Source organism: Pinus tabuliformis, chromosome 3_1 (genome assembly GCF_031772625.1).
Source record: "Pinus tabuliformis cultivar Carrire ecotype Pingquan chromosome 3_1, CPIR1, whole genome shotgun sequence".
NCBI classification, from domain to species: Eukaryota; Viridiplantae; Streptophyta; class Pinopsida; order Pinales; family Pinaceae; genus Pinus; species Pinus tabuliformis.
This window is the reverse complement of record NC_142301.1, coordinates 750,796,072-750,812,709: the sequence shown is the minus strand read 5'-3', so window position 1 is coordinate 750,812,709 and position 16,638 is coordinate 750,796,072. Positions and strand designations below refer to the sequence as shown.

Sequence of the window (16,638 nt, the reverse complement as noted above, 5' to 3'; positions counted from 1 at the left end):
CTAAGTCTTGCCAGGGAGGCCTCCCTTGTAGGGATAACATCTACCCACAAAACAACAAACTGCTAAGGTGACAGTGGTGGTGGGTCCTGTTGACCACTCTGTGTAAACGACCCCATAGTAATACACCCCATTTTTGGCAAAAGGGATCCATCATATTCGAGTATCCGTTCCATTTAGAATTCATCATCAACCGACAGTTTTATGAATATGTCGACCCATTCTACATATGTAAAATGTAAATAATCTCAGTATGACCGTGTTTGTATGTAACAACCTAGGTAAACCTATGGTTTGGTGACGATCTCCATTCTAGGAGGTTTTTTGTCTCACTAATTCATCTGTCTCTAGACACAAATGATCGGCAGAGTTTTTCCCTCCACTCTTACCCCAAAGCTAGAGTGGATTTTGTCGCTAAGATCTTAGGCGAGTCCTAGTGTTTTAGATCGAGTCTATGTAAAAGTGATTTGGGAATAATCCTAGCTAATTGGCTAGATTATTTTATTACAAGTCACTTGGTCTACTGGATTATATTTTGTGTCACAGAAATGGGTATTTTTTGAGGGTCTATAACGAACGGGTTTTCCCCCTTCATGTATTAAAATGTAAAATCTTGATGTAAAAAATATTTAGTGCATGGTCCCTCATAATTAGACACCATGGCTAAGTATTAGAGGGTTGGAAAAATAATTAATCCTCTCATAAGGAAAAATAATTAATCCTCTCATAAGTCAATTAATTAAATTTCTGGCCAAATTAAATTGAAAACCCTAAGCCAGAAATTTAATTAATTTTATATCCTAAGTAAATTTATTTTCTCCAAAAGCAAAATTCGTAGATCTTAAAAAAATTAATTTTTAAAGGTCCCAGGCCACGGGAATTTGGGTTATTGTTGAAGTCAAAATAAAATGTTTGATGCTTTAATGATGTCATGTTTGGGGTTTTCGTATGGGTATGGAAACCCTAACTTGTTAGGGTTGAATGGTAATGTATGTAACCTCGAACCTCTGAAGTATTGGTAATTTAGGGTTTGTTATGTCTTTGTATTGAAACCCTAGAAATGAAATCCTTGGCATATGTGTGTTTGTACGATCAAACCCTAGTCTGATCAAGTTTGTTAGGTCTAACTTTTATTGATATTTGTGTCTTTGGGTTTGATTGTCACATGTTATGATATGCTTGTGCATGATGATGAAGTCCTAGATATATGTGTTGACCTGATTGTTGATGGTCATGAGTCCTAGGGTTTGAAACCAAGCCCTAGTCAAAGTTTGATTCTCTAAGATGATAGTATTTGTGAATTCCAAGGTTTTGTAACTAAACCATAGTAGAAGCTAAAATCTCTGATATGATGACAATGTGATAATCTGGGACTTCTGAAAAGTTGGTAAAATCTAAAATTGCATTGTGGGTGTTGAGAATTAGTAAAATCTAGGGTTTACAAGAAACCCTAGTTGAAGCTAGCCATGTTGTTACTTTGAATTGAGTTGTGATTGGTTTTGATTATTAAAAGCTCATGTATGAAATTAGGGTTTCGCACTAAATCCTAGTAGTAAGTCTAACATATGAATTATATAGTTGTTCGATACATTATAGATCTATATTTGTTTGAATTGCTTCTAGGGTTTGCAATATGTTGTAGTATGGTATGTCAGACCTCTGGAAGAAACATTGAAACCCTAGATGTAATGAAGGATGTTATGAAATGCTCAAAGTCTTGATATAGTCTAGGGTTTATGACAAAAACCCTAGCAAGAAGTTGAAGTTTGGGTATTTGATGTCTAAAGTTGAATGCTTCGATTATATATGGTTAACTTCATGCTTCTATAGATTTGGTTGTACTTGCTATCTAAGTTGTGCAGGTACATAATCTTCAAGATGGTGAAGATGCTCGTAAAGTAAATTTGATATTGTAAGCATGATGAAGAAAGTTATAATGGTCATGATAACTTTAATAAGAAGGATGGAAGTCATAAAAGATTATCCAATGTCGTAGAAAAGAAGTGGAGCTCCCTAAGTTAAAAGGGAGCTTGAATGAAAGAAATCTTCTAAGTTAAGAGGGAGCTTGGATGAAAGAAATATCCCTAAGTTAGGAGGGAGCTTGGATGAAAGGAATCCCCCTAAGTTGAGAGGGAGGGCATATAATAGTCATATTGAACACCTTGAAAATTGGAGAATGTATTTTGAGGGGTTGTTGAAATAAGAAAAGCTGAATCTATGAAGAATATGTTGTCGCATGTGAAGTAGGATTGGAAGATGTATGATTAAGGAATCTTTTGTCAAGATTCATTTGGAAGTCCTACTATGATAAACTAAGAAGCAACATCAGTTGTCCGAAAGACCCCGGAAGTTTGTGTTTACTTATGAAAGATTGTTACTGATTGAGGTTGTGTTTTGTACAAGTAAATCTCTCTGAGGTTTGATAGCATGCAGGTTACACAAGAGAGATTTTTTATCGATCTGTTTGATCGGGGAGGATTTGATACTGATTGGAATAATCGAGAGAGTTGAGGCTTTGTGTGTGAAACACATTGCCTAGGAGGACATTTGGCCGACACTTTGTGTTGATGTCTAGTTCTTGAAGTAGGGAGGTTGGCGTTGGTCATGGAGCTCTGACCTCAAATATGCACCTAGATCCCTGTTTTGATGGTTAGCAAGTAAGCCTGATAGTACCTAGAGAAGCTGAAAGCTTTAGTCCATCTTAGTCCATGGCATAGATTGCCCTGATCAAGAATCTAGTCCATGGCATTATGGTGCCTAAACTATTGGAGGGGCTTGGATAGATTGTTGTGGTCAGGAATCTAGTCCACGGCATTGCGGCACCTAAATTCTTCATGGTTCATGTGTTCTAAGATCTATGTTGTACTTGTACTTATGAATACATCCCTAGTTAAGAGGGTGTGTTGAAATACGTAAGTAGGTTCGATCTTCATCAATGTATTTGAGTCACAATGAAATGTACTTATCAAAAGAATGAAGAAAAATATTTTTGTTGTTATTATTATGACTTATTGGAGCATGGGTTTCATGCTTAGGCCATCTTGTTTTAGGTCAATGTCCCCATTGAGGACTTCTAGGATTTATTCTGAGTCATTAGAGTCATTGTCCATTAAAAGGGACCCTTCTTGGGCTTTCGAATCAGGTAGAAAGAATTATTTTTGAGTCAAAAATGAATTTAGTCTCCTCCACACCAAGTTGGCCTCAAGAAGGGAAATTCGACCTCACTGGAAAGCTATATATACAAAGGCAATTCGAATTCATTTGGAGAAATTCATTCTCTCTCACATAGTTTGATATCCTGAAGCTAGAAACTTGGAAATGCGGAGTTGGAAAAGAGTAGGAAGGAGGCTGGAAAAGAGTGCGAGTTTTTGGAGGAAGATAGAAGACACGAAGATCGAAATTTTGGGCCATCTCTCTCACACTTCTAAGGAGTATCAAGAGAGATCGAAGTTTTCTTTGTCTAGTCAAAGTTTTTGTTGTTATTGCTGCCACTGGTTCAAAGATGCTGCTACAAGTTGCTGCTGCTAGGTCGAAGTTGCTTTTGAAGGGTTATCATCTGCAAGAAGGATTGAGGGTTGACTTGGTGTGGAGGAAGTCTTTGTCAAGGTCAAGAGTCTTGGATTATCTCGAGAACCTATTGAAGGAAGAATTGTTAATTCGGTTTTCCCTTAGATAGGGGTTTTTCCCTGGTTTTCTGCCTACATTTGTTGTCCTTGTGCGATTGTTTTGGTAATTGCTTGATGAACTAAAAGATAAAAGAATCACAAGTAATTATCTGTATAAAAAAATCTTTATGCCTTTCTGATTTTCTAATAGTGCCATGTCAGGGAATGCGAATTGCTGGGCAGATCGACTTTTCAATGCAGATTGGAAAAAAAAATAGACTTGCTAGATTCAGTGATTCCAGCAGGCAGAGGGAGCATCAATAGCTCACTGAGAAGATTCGTTGTTTGGGCGCAGAAGGGTTTTGCAGTAGTTTGTAACACTAAAATCAGCGTCGAGTGGAAGAGAAGGTGCACACACATAAGGAAATTTCTCTCAAAGTTCTAGCTTAGAAATCCAATTTTCCAGTTGCAATCGATAGTAGCTGCACGCAAATTTTCTCACTACAGAAGGAAGTGCGAATAGCAGATTCAACAGCCGAGCAAGGGGAAGAGGGAGATTTTCGCTCCAGATTCATAGATGGTCACAGTTGGGCTTAGAGATCAAGATAGGTTACAGAGATCCTCCAACTATGTCATCTAGAAAAGCCCTGATGTCCTTCCTACTAGATGAATTTGGCTTGAAGACATATGTAGAGAACGTTGTGGCAATACCAATAGATGCAAATCAACTCTGAGAGTACAAGAAAGAGATGGCAAAGGCAAAGCGGATGATCCTGGAGAAGTTTGAACCATATAGTCTCGCATATATCTAGTAAGAACAATGCCAAGCAGATGTGGGATGCTCCCGCTCAGGGATATCAAAATCCTTCTGAGTAGCAGAAGATGTTCCTGCAAGAATTCTGAAAATCTAGGATCAGCTTGCAGTCGTTGGGGAGGCGCCTCAACCTACAGAGCTTGTGTGTTTGGCCCTAAATAGTGTCTCAGAGGAATGGCAAGTCTTTGTCCAAAGTATCTTGGGACGAGACACATTACCAGGGTGGGACAGGATGTGGTTAGACCTGCAGCAGCAGGAGATGAGGCGAGCTCTAGTTAAGAGCTCCATCAACGAAAGAGGAGAATGTGGCCCTTGCAGCAAAGGGTCCTAGTCAAGGACAGAAGGAGAAGAAGAAGAAAAAGGACCTATCTAAGGTCAATGCTTCAGGTGTGGCAAGTTTCGCCACTACAGTGCTCAGTGTCCTCTCAGGAAGGAGGACAATCCTCTGAAGCAAGACCAAGTAGTAGCATCCACAAAGACAAACAAGTTTTCTTCCACGTTGGAGGAAAACTTTGCTATGTTTGCAACTATACCTCCAAGAGTGAGGTGGGGTGATATGGAGTTATAGTGCCAGAGTTTCAGAGGATGTGCAGCGTCCACTGAGCTGTCTTCCTCGAGAATCATTACCTTGCTATAGGGGCCCACACTATTCAGTAGCAAAATAAATCAGTGTCAGTGATGCAGTCAAATTCCCGAGTGATAGTTGCACACTAGTTGTAGTCAGTTGTTGAGGAGCGCAGAGCAGTGTTGACAGTAGAGCAGGGGGCTCAGTAGTAGATGTCAGAATTTCAAAGTTTAACCCGTTAGAAATTCTTCCTGTACTATCTAATTTATTTCTTCCCACTTGTTCAATTACTTAACAAGTTATTTACCATGTAAATACTGAAAATAAATACAAGTACAGTATCAACACATACAGATCATCAACTGAAAGTAAACAATCACACAAGTGACACTGATGTTTTTGGACTAATGTCCCCGGAAAAACCCAATGCGGGAAAACCAGTGCAGCTATTCAAAGGGTTTTATTATTATGCAGTTTTAGAATACAACCTGGGTGCCAGAAATGGCTCACCCAACAGAGAATGCCCTCAGCAATAATACCTCTCGGTCGGAGACAGATATTCCAGCTAAAACACCAAATGAACAATCCCAAAGCAACAATGCAGCTTCTGTTGTTCTGCGTCACTCTGATAGGGACTACATCACCCTATCCAGCTCTCCAGCTCTCAGCTTGTCCCACGAAATGCTCCCAGTGTTGCCTCTAGGCCCTGCATCAGCCTCTCTAGCCCAACGTTAGCCTCTCTAGGCTCTGCGTCAACTTCTGGAGCCTCTACGTCAGCCCCTGGACCCTCTTCGTCTCACACGCTGGCCCTCTCTAGCTGTGCGCAACTCCTAGTTGTCTCTGCGTGGCCTCTATCTGGCTCTGCGTCCCTCTTCTGGCTTTGCGCTGATCCTCCTGGTACTAACTCTGCCTCTCTGCTATGTATTCATTGCCCCTCAGCTGCAACTCAGATCACTCACTCAATTTCCTCAGCAAACCCTGCCCCAGAAAACCAAGTTCTTGATCTCTCTTGGTGTATTCTCCCACTGACCCTCAAGCCTCCTCTTATACTTTTCTCGTTGGTCCATCAACGACCGAGATTAAATCTCTAATCAACGACTAAGATTAGATTTGTCTTGATCCATGACTTTTGGACCCTTCTAACCCATTAATATTTTATTTTTCCTAAGTTTAGACTTAGGAACTCTATTAAAAATATTAATTATTTTAATATCTCCCAAACCGGTTAGAATCTGCCCAAACTATTTTTGGGTCTTGGAGATCTCATGTGCTTTAGCCTCTACACGAATTTTCGTGGCTAGAGCACATATGATGCTACCCCAAATCAACAGCGAGTCAGCGACAGCACAGATTCACCTTGGAGGGGTTTTGCCCAAGCTTGGAGCCTATATATTGTGTTCTTTGTGTTCTTGTGATCTTCATGTTTGATAATTGCATGATAAAGAATAAATAATAAAATAAATAAAATGTCAACTAATATCACAAGTAATTATCAAGGAAAGTCAACTCTAATTTACAAAAGCACTGATTTTTCAACATGGTATCAGAGCAAAGGTTGGTAGAAGGAGGCCTGATGATCACAGGTTGTTGGCATTATGAAAGGGAAAGAAAATCTACTACAAGAAGGATCCAAAGTGATATAAATCTGACTATAAGTTTCCTTTGAAATCATATAAAAGTATCTGTTCTTAAGTTCTGAGCATGACAAAGATCTGAGAATCCAAGTCTGATGGACGAGTTGCTTTGGATAATTGCTATATGAATTCTCTTTTGATAAATTGATGCCACTGTAACATGAGTTCCAGAAAAGGTATGATAATGGATACAAAATACTTTTTTCTTGAAGACCCGAGATCCAAGCATGTGATCCAAGATTATGAAGATTAATAAAAGTAACAGTGGTATAACTAATCCAAGCCAATTGACACATATGCGAATTTTAGTGCAAGGCACTGTAAAGCGAGTTTAAAGGATCCTCATCCAAAATTCTGAGGCACCTATCTGAGATCTGTAATACTGTGATGACTCTTAATATGTTACGTTGACAGAAAGTGATGGATTGCACCTCTTCTAAGAACTGACAGCAATACGATATCTGAGCTGCTACAGTGTATACATATGATGCGAGTACAGTATGTCAAACAAGTCACAACAGTGATATAATGGCACACAATATTGATTGTTATGGTGCAAATTGCAACAAGTTGCTACAGACAATACAAGTTCGTTTTTGAGCTACTAGACCAAGATCGTATTATTCTCTCTGCCTTGCAAATTTGAGAACCCATCTACAAACCAAATCTCTTGAAGAAATGCAAGTGACAAAAGTCTGTCCCGGGTATAACATTGACCCAAATTACAACAAAAATGACAAACCTTGACATGACATTGAACAGTGCTATGGGAACAGCAAAGATGATTGGACTTGAAGAAGAGGTATAGTGGCAGAGGTATGTATAATCTTTACGTACATTTCATGGTATATGTCAAGGTTATGATGATGGTCATGAAAAGGACAGTAGCATGAAAGAATTTGATAATATGCTAGGTCTTGTAATCTAATGATTCTGTTAGGGTTTTTGCATATGTTGGACTTACTGGATGCCAAACTGCCAATTCATCTATTCAAAAGAAATTAAAGGGGTCTTTTACAGCCACTTAAAAATCATTTTTACCAGAAGAAATCATCCATCTCTCCAATAAGATAATTACCTCTGATTTAATTCTGTGATTTGATTGATTTTGGCTCCTGGCAGAAGATATCTGATGCCTTTCCACCTTCAAACACAACATAAAATGAGATAAGTGTACATATAATGTGAAAAAATAAAAATACTCTGCTAAGGGCAATATCTGTTACTGAGAGTCAATGCTAAAAAAAATATCCTCAATTCCAAATAGCGTTATCCTTCTTCAGATGGACCATGGGTGTTGATTTGATATGGGTCATGTTAAAAATTATTACCTTTCTCCTCACTGCAGATGGTGCTGTTGGATCTTCAACCTGCAGAAAAAGAGAAAACACCACATGTGATGAGCAACTCCATCATAGCATAGAAAAAAACTTAATAAATCATTTAAAATTTAAAGAATTTCCACGAGGACACTGTAGCAGACCTAGTACCTGTTTGTAGCAGACCTAGAGTCTGTTATGGCCCATTTCTAAAGTGGTTTAGCTCTAAATTATCAATTCTATGTCTCCGTGAGATACAACATCTGAATAAAAGACATCTAACCCTCCCTTCTTAAAGACTAAGCATCCCACTCTGTTACAATGGCAAGGGAAAATCAGCAATTCATGAAGAGGGAATAGAAGTCAGAACATCCACAGTAATAGAGATAGGCACATCAAACACAGTGGTCACTATCAACTCAATAATTGTAAGAATTGACACTGACAGTGGTTTTGTTAGTGGGATTGAGTCTTGACAATTGTACTATATTGGAAAAGGTCAAGCAGTGACGGGAGAAATGATTGCAAGAGGAACATTTCTTCACCTCCCACTTTATAGTTGTTATATTTGTCACAGTGGCTCATTGGTTTGGTGAAAGCAGGTAGCTAATATAGGCCCCACCAAAGCTTGACTCCTACCACGTGAAATGCTAGTGCTTGTGCTTGTGCTTGTGAATGCATGCCAAGACATGCAACTATGGCCAGGCGCAAGTCTCAGGTTGTTGTGAAATCTATAGGGCAACGGTTAGAGTCATTTCTCTTTTCTTGATAACTGATTGTGATATCTTTTTACTTTTTCTTACTTATTAGCTTCTTTACTTATTATTATGTTTGCATATCATCAAACAGCTACCAAAACAAGAAGAAAAAGAACACAAAATATAGGCTGCAAGCCAGAGCCAAAACCTCTCCACTTGAGAGGAAAACCCGCAAATCTCCTTTTCTTATAGATTCTTCAATTGACGAATTCCAAGACCTCTAGACCAAGACCAAGTCCAACCCTTGCGGATGATGTGCTTCCTTTGTCCAAGTCAAACCCAGTGAAATCTCTTCCAGTAGCACAACTTCGACCCCCAGCGACAGAATTTCAGCCTCTACTGCAGATCTGAAATTCTCAGCCCTCCTACAATTGTTGTTGCCACACGTGTGAGCTTCTTCAGGCCTCCCAAAGTTTCCTAACCTTCTCTTGGCTTTCTCTTCCTTCTGGAGCTTGAGGATGGTTTATTGTGACCTTCTTTCCCTTCTATCTTCAAGATCAAACCTACAGAAGAAAACCCTAGATCAGCTACAAAAACCCTAGCCTTCTTTCACACAAAGACAAGTCTCCTTCATCCTCTTCCTTCTCTTCTTCTTCTTCCTCTTTCGCTTGAATGAGTGAGAGATGAAATGAGGTCCAAGGAGGTTGAGTTTCCTTCTTTATATAGGCTTCTCAAGGTAGACGTTTCTCCTCAAATTAGGCTGACTTGCCAACTACCAGGCCGACTTGGTCTTGAAGGGTATTTTAACACTTTTAAGAACAAAAATAATTTTCTTTACAAGTTACAATGTGCACGATGGGGTCTTTAACTTATGACAATGACTCTTTTGACTTCTTGACCTATGAAAAACCCTAAAAGCACTCAATGGGTGCTTGACCTATAAAATAAAAGACATTGAGCATGAAACCCACGCTCCAAAATAATAATAATAATTTCCTTTCATTTTACAATTTACAAGAATCAAAAGTCCATTTCATATTTATGAAGACTGAACCTAGTTACACATTTTTCAACACTTCCACTTAACTAGGGAGGTATTACTATTCATAAATGGTACATGGACATTCTCAATATGAAGAGATCTCATAAGAGTCAGATTCGTAACCCATCTGTTTAGCATCATATCAACCAACATTGTCATATAGCAAGGCCTTGACTAACAGCTCTATCTGTCCACAAGATCAGAGCACAATGTTGGTAAAACCAATGAATTATAGACACCATCATCATTGTCTCTCAAGGTACATACCCCACCCAAGTGTTCACAAAGTATGTCCTTCCAAGACTATTCTTATCTTGGATAGCTAGTCCTCAAAGAATATCGGTCCTCGACTACTCTTATCGTGGATGCCCTACCTCATCCTCAAAGAGTATCAGATGTCAGATGCTTACCCAATCCTCCATTTTGTCTTCCCAAGTGAGGACAAGAATGATGTGCCTATCTCTCCCTCTCAACTAGGGAGGATATATCAACCAAACCAAGCTTGTCCCTCAGATACACAAGCTTCTTATCAGGAAGAGATTTTGTCAATATGTCAGCGACCTGCTCATCGGTGGAGATATATTGTAGTTGCAACACACCATCTTATATTAGATTCTGAATGTAGTGATACTTGTTGTTGACATGCTTTGTCTTTCCGTGAAACACTAGGCCTTCAGATAATTGTATACAACGGGTGTTATCACAATGTATCACTGTAGGGTCCATTGGTCCTTCAAATAGGTCAGATAGCAGCTACCTTAACCAGACAGCTTCTCTGCTTACTTCACAGGCTGCAATGTATTTAGCCTCAACACTACTCAAAGAACTGTATCTTACTTTCTGCTCATCCATGAGATCATGTAGGATCCCAAACTAAAACATCCTCCTGTAGTGCTCTTTCCATCCTGCTCACTGCCTCCCCAGTCGGAATCTATATATCCAATCAAGTGGACATCATTCCTCCTATCATATTTTAGGCAGAAGTGGAGTGTTCCTTGCAGATATCTCAATATGTGTTTTGTTGCTATCTAATGAACATGCTTCGACTCCACTTGGAATTGACTGAGAACATTTACTGCAAAACATATATCTGGTTGAGTATTCACCAAGTACAATAGTGAGCCAATCAATTGTCTATACCTGGAAAGATCCACATGGCTCGATTCAGAACTCCTTAGTCTTTTCAAGTTTGTGATTATTGGGGTTATCATTGGTTTGCAATCCATCATGTCAAACCTCTTCAACATCTTGATCACATACTTTCCTTGACCTGGATAGATGTCATCGAGTCTTTGCCAGACTTCCAGTTCCAATAGTAGTGCATCAACCCTAGATCCTTCATTGCAAATTCTGCTGCTAGTTGCTTCTTACATTCTTCAATTCGACCTTCCACACCTGTCAAGAGAAGATCATCCACATACAAAAGAATGATTACCAACTCTCCCTTCACAACCTTAATATAAAGGTTTGGATAAGCATAACTCTTTATGAAGCCTAACCTTTGTAGGTATGCATCCATCCTAGCATACCATGCCCTTGGTGCTTGCTTGAGGCCATATAATGCCTTCTTCAATCTGCAAACGTATGTCTTTCTATATTTAACATCAAATCCCAAGGGTTGCTCTATATAGACTTCCTCATCAATTGTGCCATTCAGGAATGCAATCTTGACATCCATTTGGTGGATGTTCCATCCTATCAATGTTGCCAAAGAGCCCAGCGAACGAATAGTTGTATACCTTGCTATTAGAGCAAATGTCTCTTCATAGTCGATGCCTTCTTGTTGAGAGAAGCCCCTAGCCACAAATCTTGCCTTATATTTATCAATACTTCCATCTATTGCATGTTTGATCTTGTAGATCCACTTGGAAGTTACCACAGATTTGTCTTCAGGCCTAGGTACGATCTCCCAAACTCCATTCTTCATTATAGATTGATATTCTTCATTCATGGCATCCTTCCATTCTTGGTGATTGACAGCTTCTTCAAAAGTGGATGGCTCTGCTTCTATTAGTTTTGTCATGTAGGTTGCATACCCAGAATATCGTTTGGGCTTCTTGCTTTCCCTGAATGTACCTTGAGTTGCTCCATGACCTTCTGCATCTAGTAGTGTAGACTTCAACCAGTTAGGTCTTTTTCTAGTTTCGAGGATTACCACAGGTTGTATTGGTTCACAAGAACCTTCATCTTCATGGTTTGATTCTTCCTCTTCCTTAGTAACTTCTTCGAATACTGGAAGTGCTTCATCATCAGAGTCCATAGGGAGATCCCTTTGATTTCTTGAATGCAATACTTTCGTCAAATATAACATCTCTACTGACTTCCATTCGGTGTCCTTCCTTTATGTAGATCCTATAGGCCTTAGAAGAGTTACTATAGCCCACAAATGTTCCCTTCATGCCTAATGGATCCAACTTCTTTCTCTTGTCCTTAGGTATATGAATATAGACAAGACAACCAAAAATTCAGAGATGATCTATGGTTGGTTTCTTCCCAGTGAACACTTCTTCGAGAGTCTTGTTATCTAGTGACCTGTGGGGACTTCGATTTTGTATGTATACAGTTGTCTTTGTAGCTTCACCCCATAGAAATTTCAGTAAATCTTGATCATGTAGCATAGCTTTTACACTTTCTTCAATGGATCAATTCTTTCGTTCTGCAACTCCATTTATATGGGACTATCAGCGCCCTCTTAATCCCAGACTCCTTACAGAAGGCTATGATTTCCTTGGATGTGTATTCTCCTCCATTATCAGATCTTAATATCTTGATTCTTCTTTCTATAAGGTTCTCTACTTCAGCTTTGAATTCTTGAAATTTGGTAAATACTTCATCCTTGGATTTCATTAAGTAAACCCAAGTTTTCCTTGAATGGTCATCTATAAATGTGACATAATATAGATGACCTCCAAGTGATTTAGGAGTCATAGGACCACAGACATCGGAATGAATAAGATCCAAGATTTCTTTTGACCTTGAAGCACTGCTTCCAAATGGTCTCTTGGTGTTCTTACCCAATGCACATCCCTTGCATACTCCTTCGTGATCTTCTTTCAATTCGGGGATTCCATCTACTATTGAATTTAGGGTTGGAAGGATTTTGAAATGGAGATGACCAAATCTTCTATGCCAAAGTTCACATGGGCTGATTTCAATGTGAACTAAAGCTTGAGCAAGGGGAGATAGCAACCTATAAAGTCTTCCTTCACAAACCCCAATTACTTTAGCATTTTCTATGCTTGAGTTTTTACCCCACACTACAAATTTTCCATTGTTGAAAGCCACTCTATCACCTTTATCTTCTAGACTTGAAATGGAAAGTAAGTTCTTATGCAAACCTAGAATAAATAGGATGTTGTTGAGATGAACATTGCCTCCATTCTCCAGCTCGATCGAGGTTGATCCAATTCCTCTCACAAGATAGCTCTTATTATCAGCAAGCTCTACAAAGTAAGAAGACTTTCCTTTTGACAATGTTTTTAGTTGTTTGAGATGACTGGTCATGTGTCTTGATGCTCCACTATCGCTCACCCAAATGCTCTCATCTTGAAATGTGCCAGTGAGTGTTAAGAAGAGTCCTTCATCCTTTGTCTTGGTCACTTCCTTCTTTGGAGTAGATAGGAGATTCCATACTTCTTTGATACACTTCTTGAGATGACTTGATACCTTTGAACGCTTCTTTAGAAACTTCTTCAGTGTGGTAGAGATCTTCATAATGCCCTCAACCAACCTTAGCTCTGATACCATGTTGAGAAATCTATAGGGCAATGATTAGAGTGATTTCTCTTTTCTTGATAATTGTTGGTAATGTCTTTTTACTTTTTCTTACTTATTAGCTTCTTTACTTATTATTATGTTTGTATATTAGCAAATAGCTACCAAAACAAGAACAACAACAACACAGAATATAGATTGCAAGCCAAGGCCAAAACCTCTCCACTTGAGAGGAAAACCCGCAAATCTCTTCTCTTCTTATAGATTCTTCAATTGTCGAATTCCATGACCTCTAGACCAAGACCAATACCCTCCAAGACCAAGTCCAGCCCTTCTGCATAATGTGCTTCCTTTGTCCAAATCAAACCCGATCAAATCTCTTCCAGTAGCACAACTTCGACCCCCAGCTGCAGAATTTCAGCCTCTACTGCAGATCTGAAATTTTCATCCCTCCTGTAGTTGTTGTTGCCACACGTCCCAAGGCTTCCTCAGACCATCTCTTGGCTTTCTCTTCCATCTCGAGGTTGAGGATGGCTTATTGTGACCTTCGTTGACCTTCTTTCCCTTCCATCTTCAAAATCGAACCTGCAAAAGAAAACCCTAGATCAACTGCAAAAACCTTAGCCTCCCTTCGCACAAAGACAAGTCTCCTTCGTCCTCTTCCTTCTTCGCTACCTTCTTCTTTCTCCTTCGCTTGAATAAGTGGAGTGACGAAATGAAGTCCAAGGATGTCGAGTTTCCTTCTTTATATAGGCTTCTCAAGGTGGACATTGCTCCTCAAATTAGGTAAACTTGGTCTTGAAGGGTATTTTGACACTTTTAAGGACAAAAATAATTTTCTTTACAAGTTACAATGTGCCCAATTGGTCTTCAACTTATGACAATGACTCTTTTGACTTCTTGACCTAGGACAAACCCTAGAAGCAATCAATGGGTGCTTGACCTACAAAATAAAAGACCTTGAGCAATTTCTGTGTGTCATCAATTTAGCCACTTGCATCATTCTTTCACACACACACAAACGTAGACAAGCATGCATATGGAATAAGAGCGAGAATAGATTGATTCATTATTTAGTGATGCAATGTCTCATTACCTAGTAGGAGAGAGAGGAGAAGTTATCTAACTCATGAAAACCAAATCTTTTAATGACTGCAATATTTAATTAACAACTGCATCACTTTATTATAAGGTCTCTAATTAAAGCCTATATTAAATGCCCAAGTCTTAATTATGACCATTATCATAGTGATCATATTCCATAAAATTGGTTGTCCTAAAACACAAACAAAACTTTGGACAAGCAAGATGTTTGCAACCCACTCCAAAATATGATCTTCAATCAGCAATTGGAAGTGAACTCTATCTAACAAGATCGATGAAGTACAAATCAAGTCACCTACCTTTTATCTGACCGTTGACTCACTAGCTGGATGAGAGCAAAAGTTGGCAAAATACCCAAGCTTTTCACCATTGACATAAAACTATGCTTGTTCATCGAACTCACCTTCTTTGCCATCTTCACCCTCCATTAGGGTCTTTCTTATTGATTTGGGGTAGCATCGAATGTGCTCTAGCCTTGAAAAATGGTAGAGAAGCTAAAGCACATGAGATCTCCAAGACCCAAAACTGGTTTAGGCAGATTCTAATCAGTTTAGGAGATTAAAATAATTAATATTTTTAATGGAGTTCCTAAGTCTAAACTTAGGAAAAATAAAATATTAATGGGTATTAATATAAAACTGGGTTAGAAGGTTCCAAAAGTCATGGATCAAGCCAAATCTAATCTTAATCGTTGATTAGAGATTCAGTCTCGGTCGTTGAAAGACCAACAAGAAAAATATAAGAGGCTTGAGGGTCAGTTGGAGAACACACTGAGGGAGACCAATCAGTTTGATTTCTGGAGCGGGATTAGCTGAGAAATTTGAACTAGTGGTCTAGAGAGCAGCAGGAGGCAACAAGTACAGAACAGAGAATTGGGAATAGCACCAGGGGAACAGTGCAGAGGTTGGAGAGGCAGACGCAAAGCCTTTCAGGGAGACGTAGAGGCAGCAGACTGTGCAGTCACTAGAGGGCTTGCGTGGGTAACGCAAAGAGGCAAGGGCTGCCGCAGAGGGTCTAGGAGCTACATAGAGGTCAGCCAAGCTCACACTAAGACTGAGATAAGTGTTGAAGAATTTTCTCTTTGTTGGGTAAGACAGTTTGCTACCCGGTTATACTGAAGAATTGCTAAATAATAAAATCTTCCCTTGCTGCACCGGTTTTCCCACAATGGGTTTTTCCAGGGACTGATTATGCAAAATATTTGTGTCAATGTGATAATTCTTGTGCATGTGTGTGTTTTTGTATTATGATGTGATATCTACAGCAAAATTTATTTTAATGTTTACTAAAGATTTTCATAAATAACTTATTGGGAAATAAGTAAGTAAAATAAACCAGTTGTTGCAGTGATAGAATTTTCACATGGTATCAGAGCAAGTAATCAGAGACAGGAAGGGAAAATCAATTATGGGTCTAGACGATGATGCAGAGGCATCTATGTCAGGAGACTCGCACAGATTTTTAGAAAATTGCACAAGAGAAAGTGATTTCGATTTCTCTATGTTGACTTCCAGGTTGGAAGAAGAAGTGATTTGTGTGACTAGCTCTGCATCATCAGAAGTATGGTATATAGACAGTGGGGCCTCTTGGCATATGACAAGAATCTGGGAATGTTTCTCAGATTATTGAGAGGAGAAGATGAACTTTCAAATCACCATGGGGAACAAGGCAAAATGTACTCCAGTAGGGAGGGGTACCATAGTTTTTCAAATAGAAACGGGAGAGCGGTTCCGTGGTACCAATGTGTTGCATGTACCAGGATAGGGGATGAACTTACTTTTTGTGTCACAACTTCAAGGCAAAGGCTATGACAATTTCTTCATCAAGGAGAAAGTATACGTCAAACACCCGAGTTGGAAAAAGAAAATGCAGATTGGGGTCAAAAATAACAGGTTGTAGAGACTACAACTAGAATCACCAATGGCACTAATAGGCAGTCATGGAGGCAAGGATTTGAATGAACTATGGCACAGAAGAATGGGACATTTGCACGATGGGGCTCTGAGAATTCTCAAGAGCACTGTAACAGGAGTTTCGGATCTTAGTACAGAACGAGATGATGTATGCAGAGGATGTGCTCTAGGAAAGTATGTCAAAGCAGCATTTCCTAGAAGTAAAAACAGGGCCAAGAGTGTACTAGGATTGA

At 39.2% G+C, this 16,638-nt stretch overlaps 1 protein-coding gene across 6 annotated transcripts in view; it reads right to left on the bottom strand.

Moving 5' to 3' along the window:
* The window catches only part of LOC149189541 (transcription initiation factor IIF subunit beta-like), a 77,104-nt gene that overhangs the window by 33,066 nt on the left and 27,400 nt on the right, over window positions 1–16,638 (bottom strand). For all 6 annotated transcript variants that reach the window (XM_089411838.1, XM_089411835.1, XM_089411833.1 and 3 more), the window contains exons 3-4: window positions 7,947–7,985; window positions 7,694–7,759 (exon numbers count right to left, since the gene is read on the bottom strand). In XM_089411838.1, the coding sequence (XP_089267964.1) occupies window positions 7,694–7,759; window positions 7,947–7,985 (105 nt within the window). The remainder of the gene's footprint in view (window positions 1–7,693; window positions 7,760–7,946; window positions 7,986–16,638) is intronic.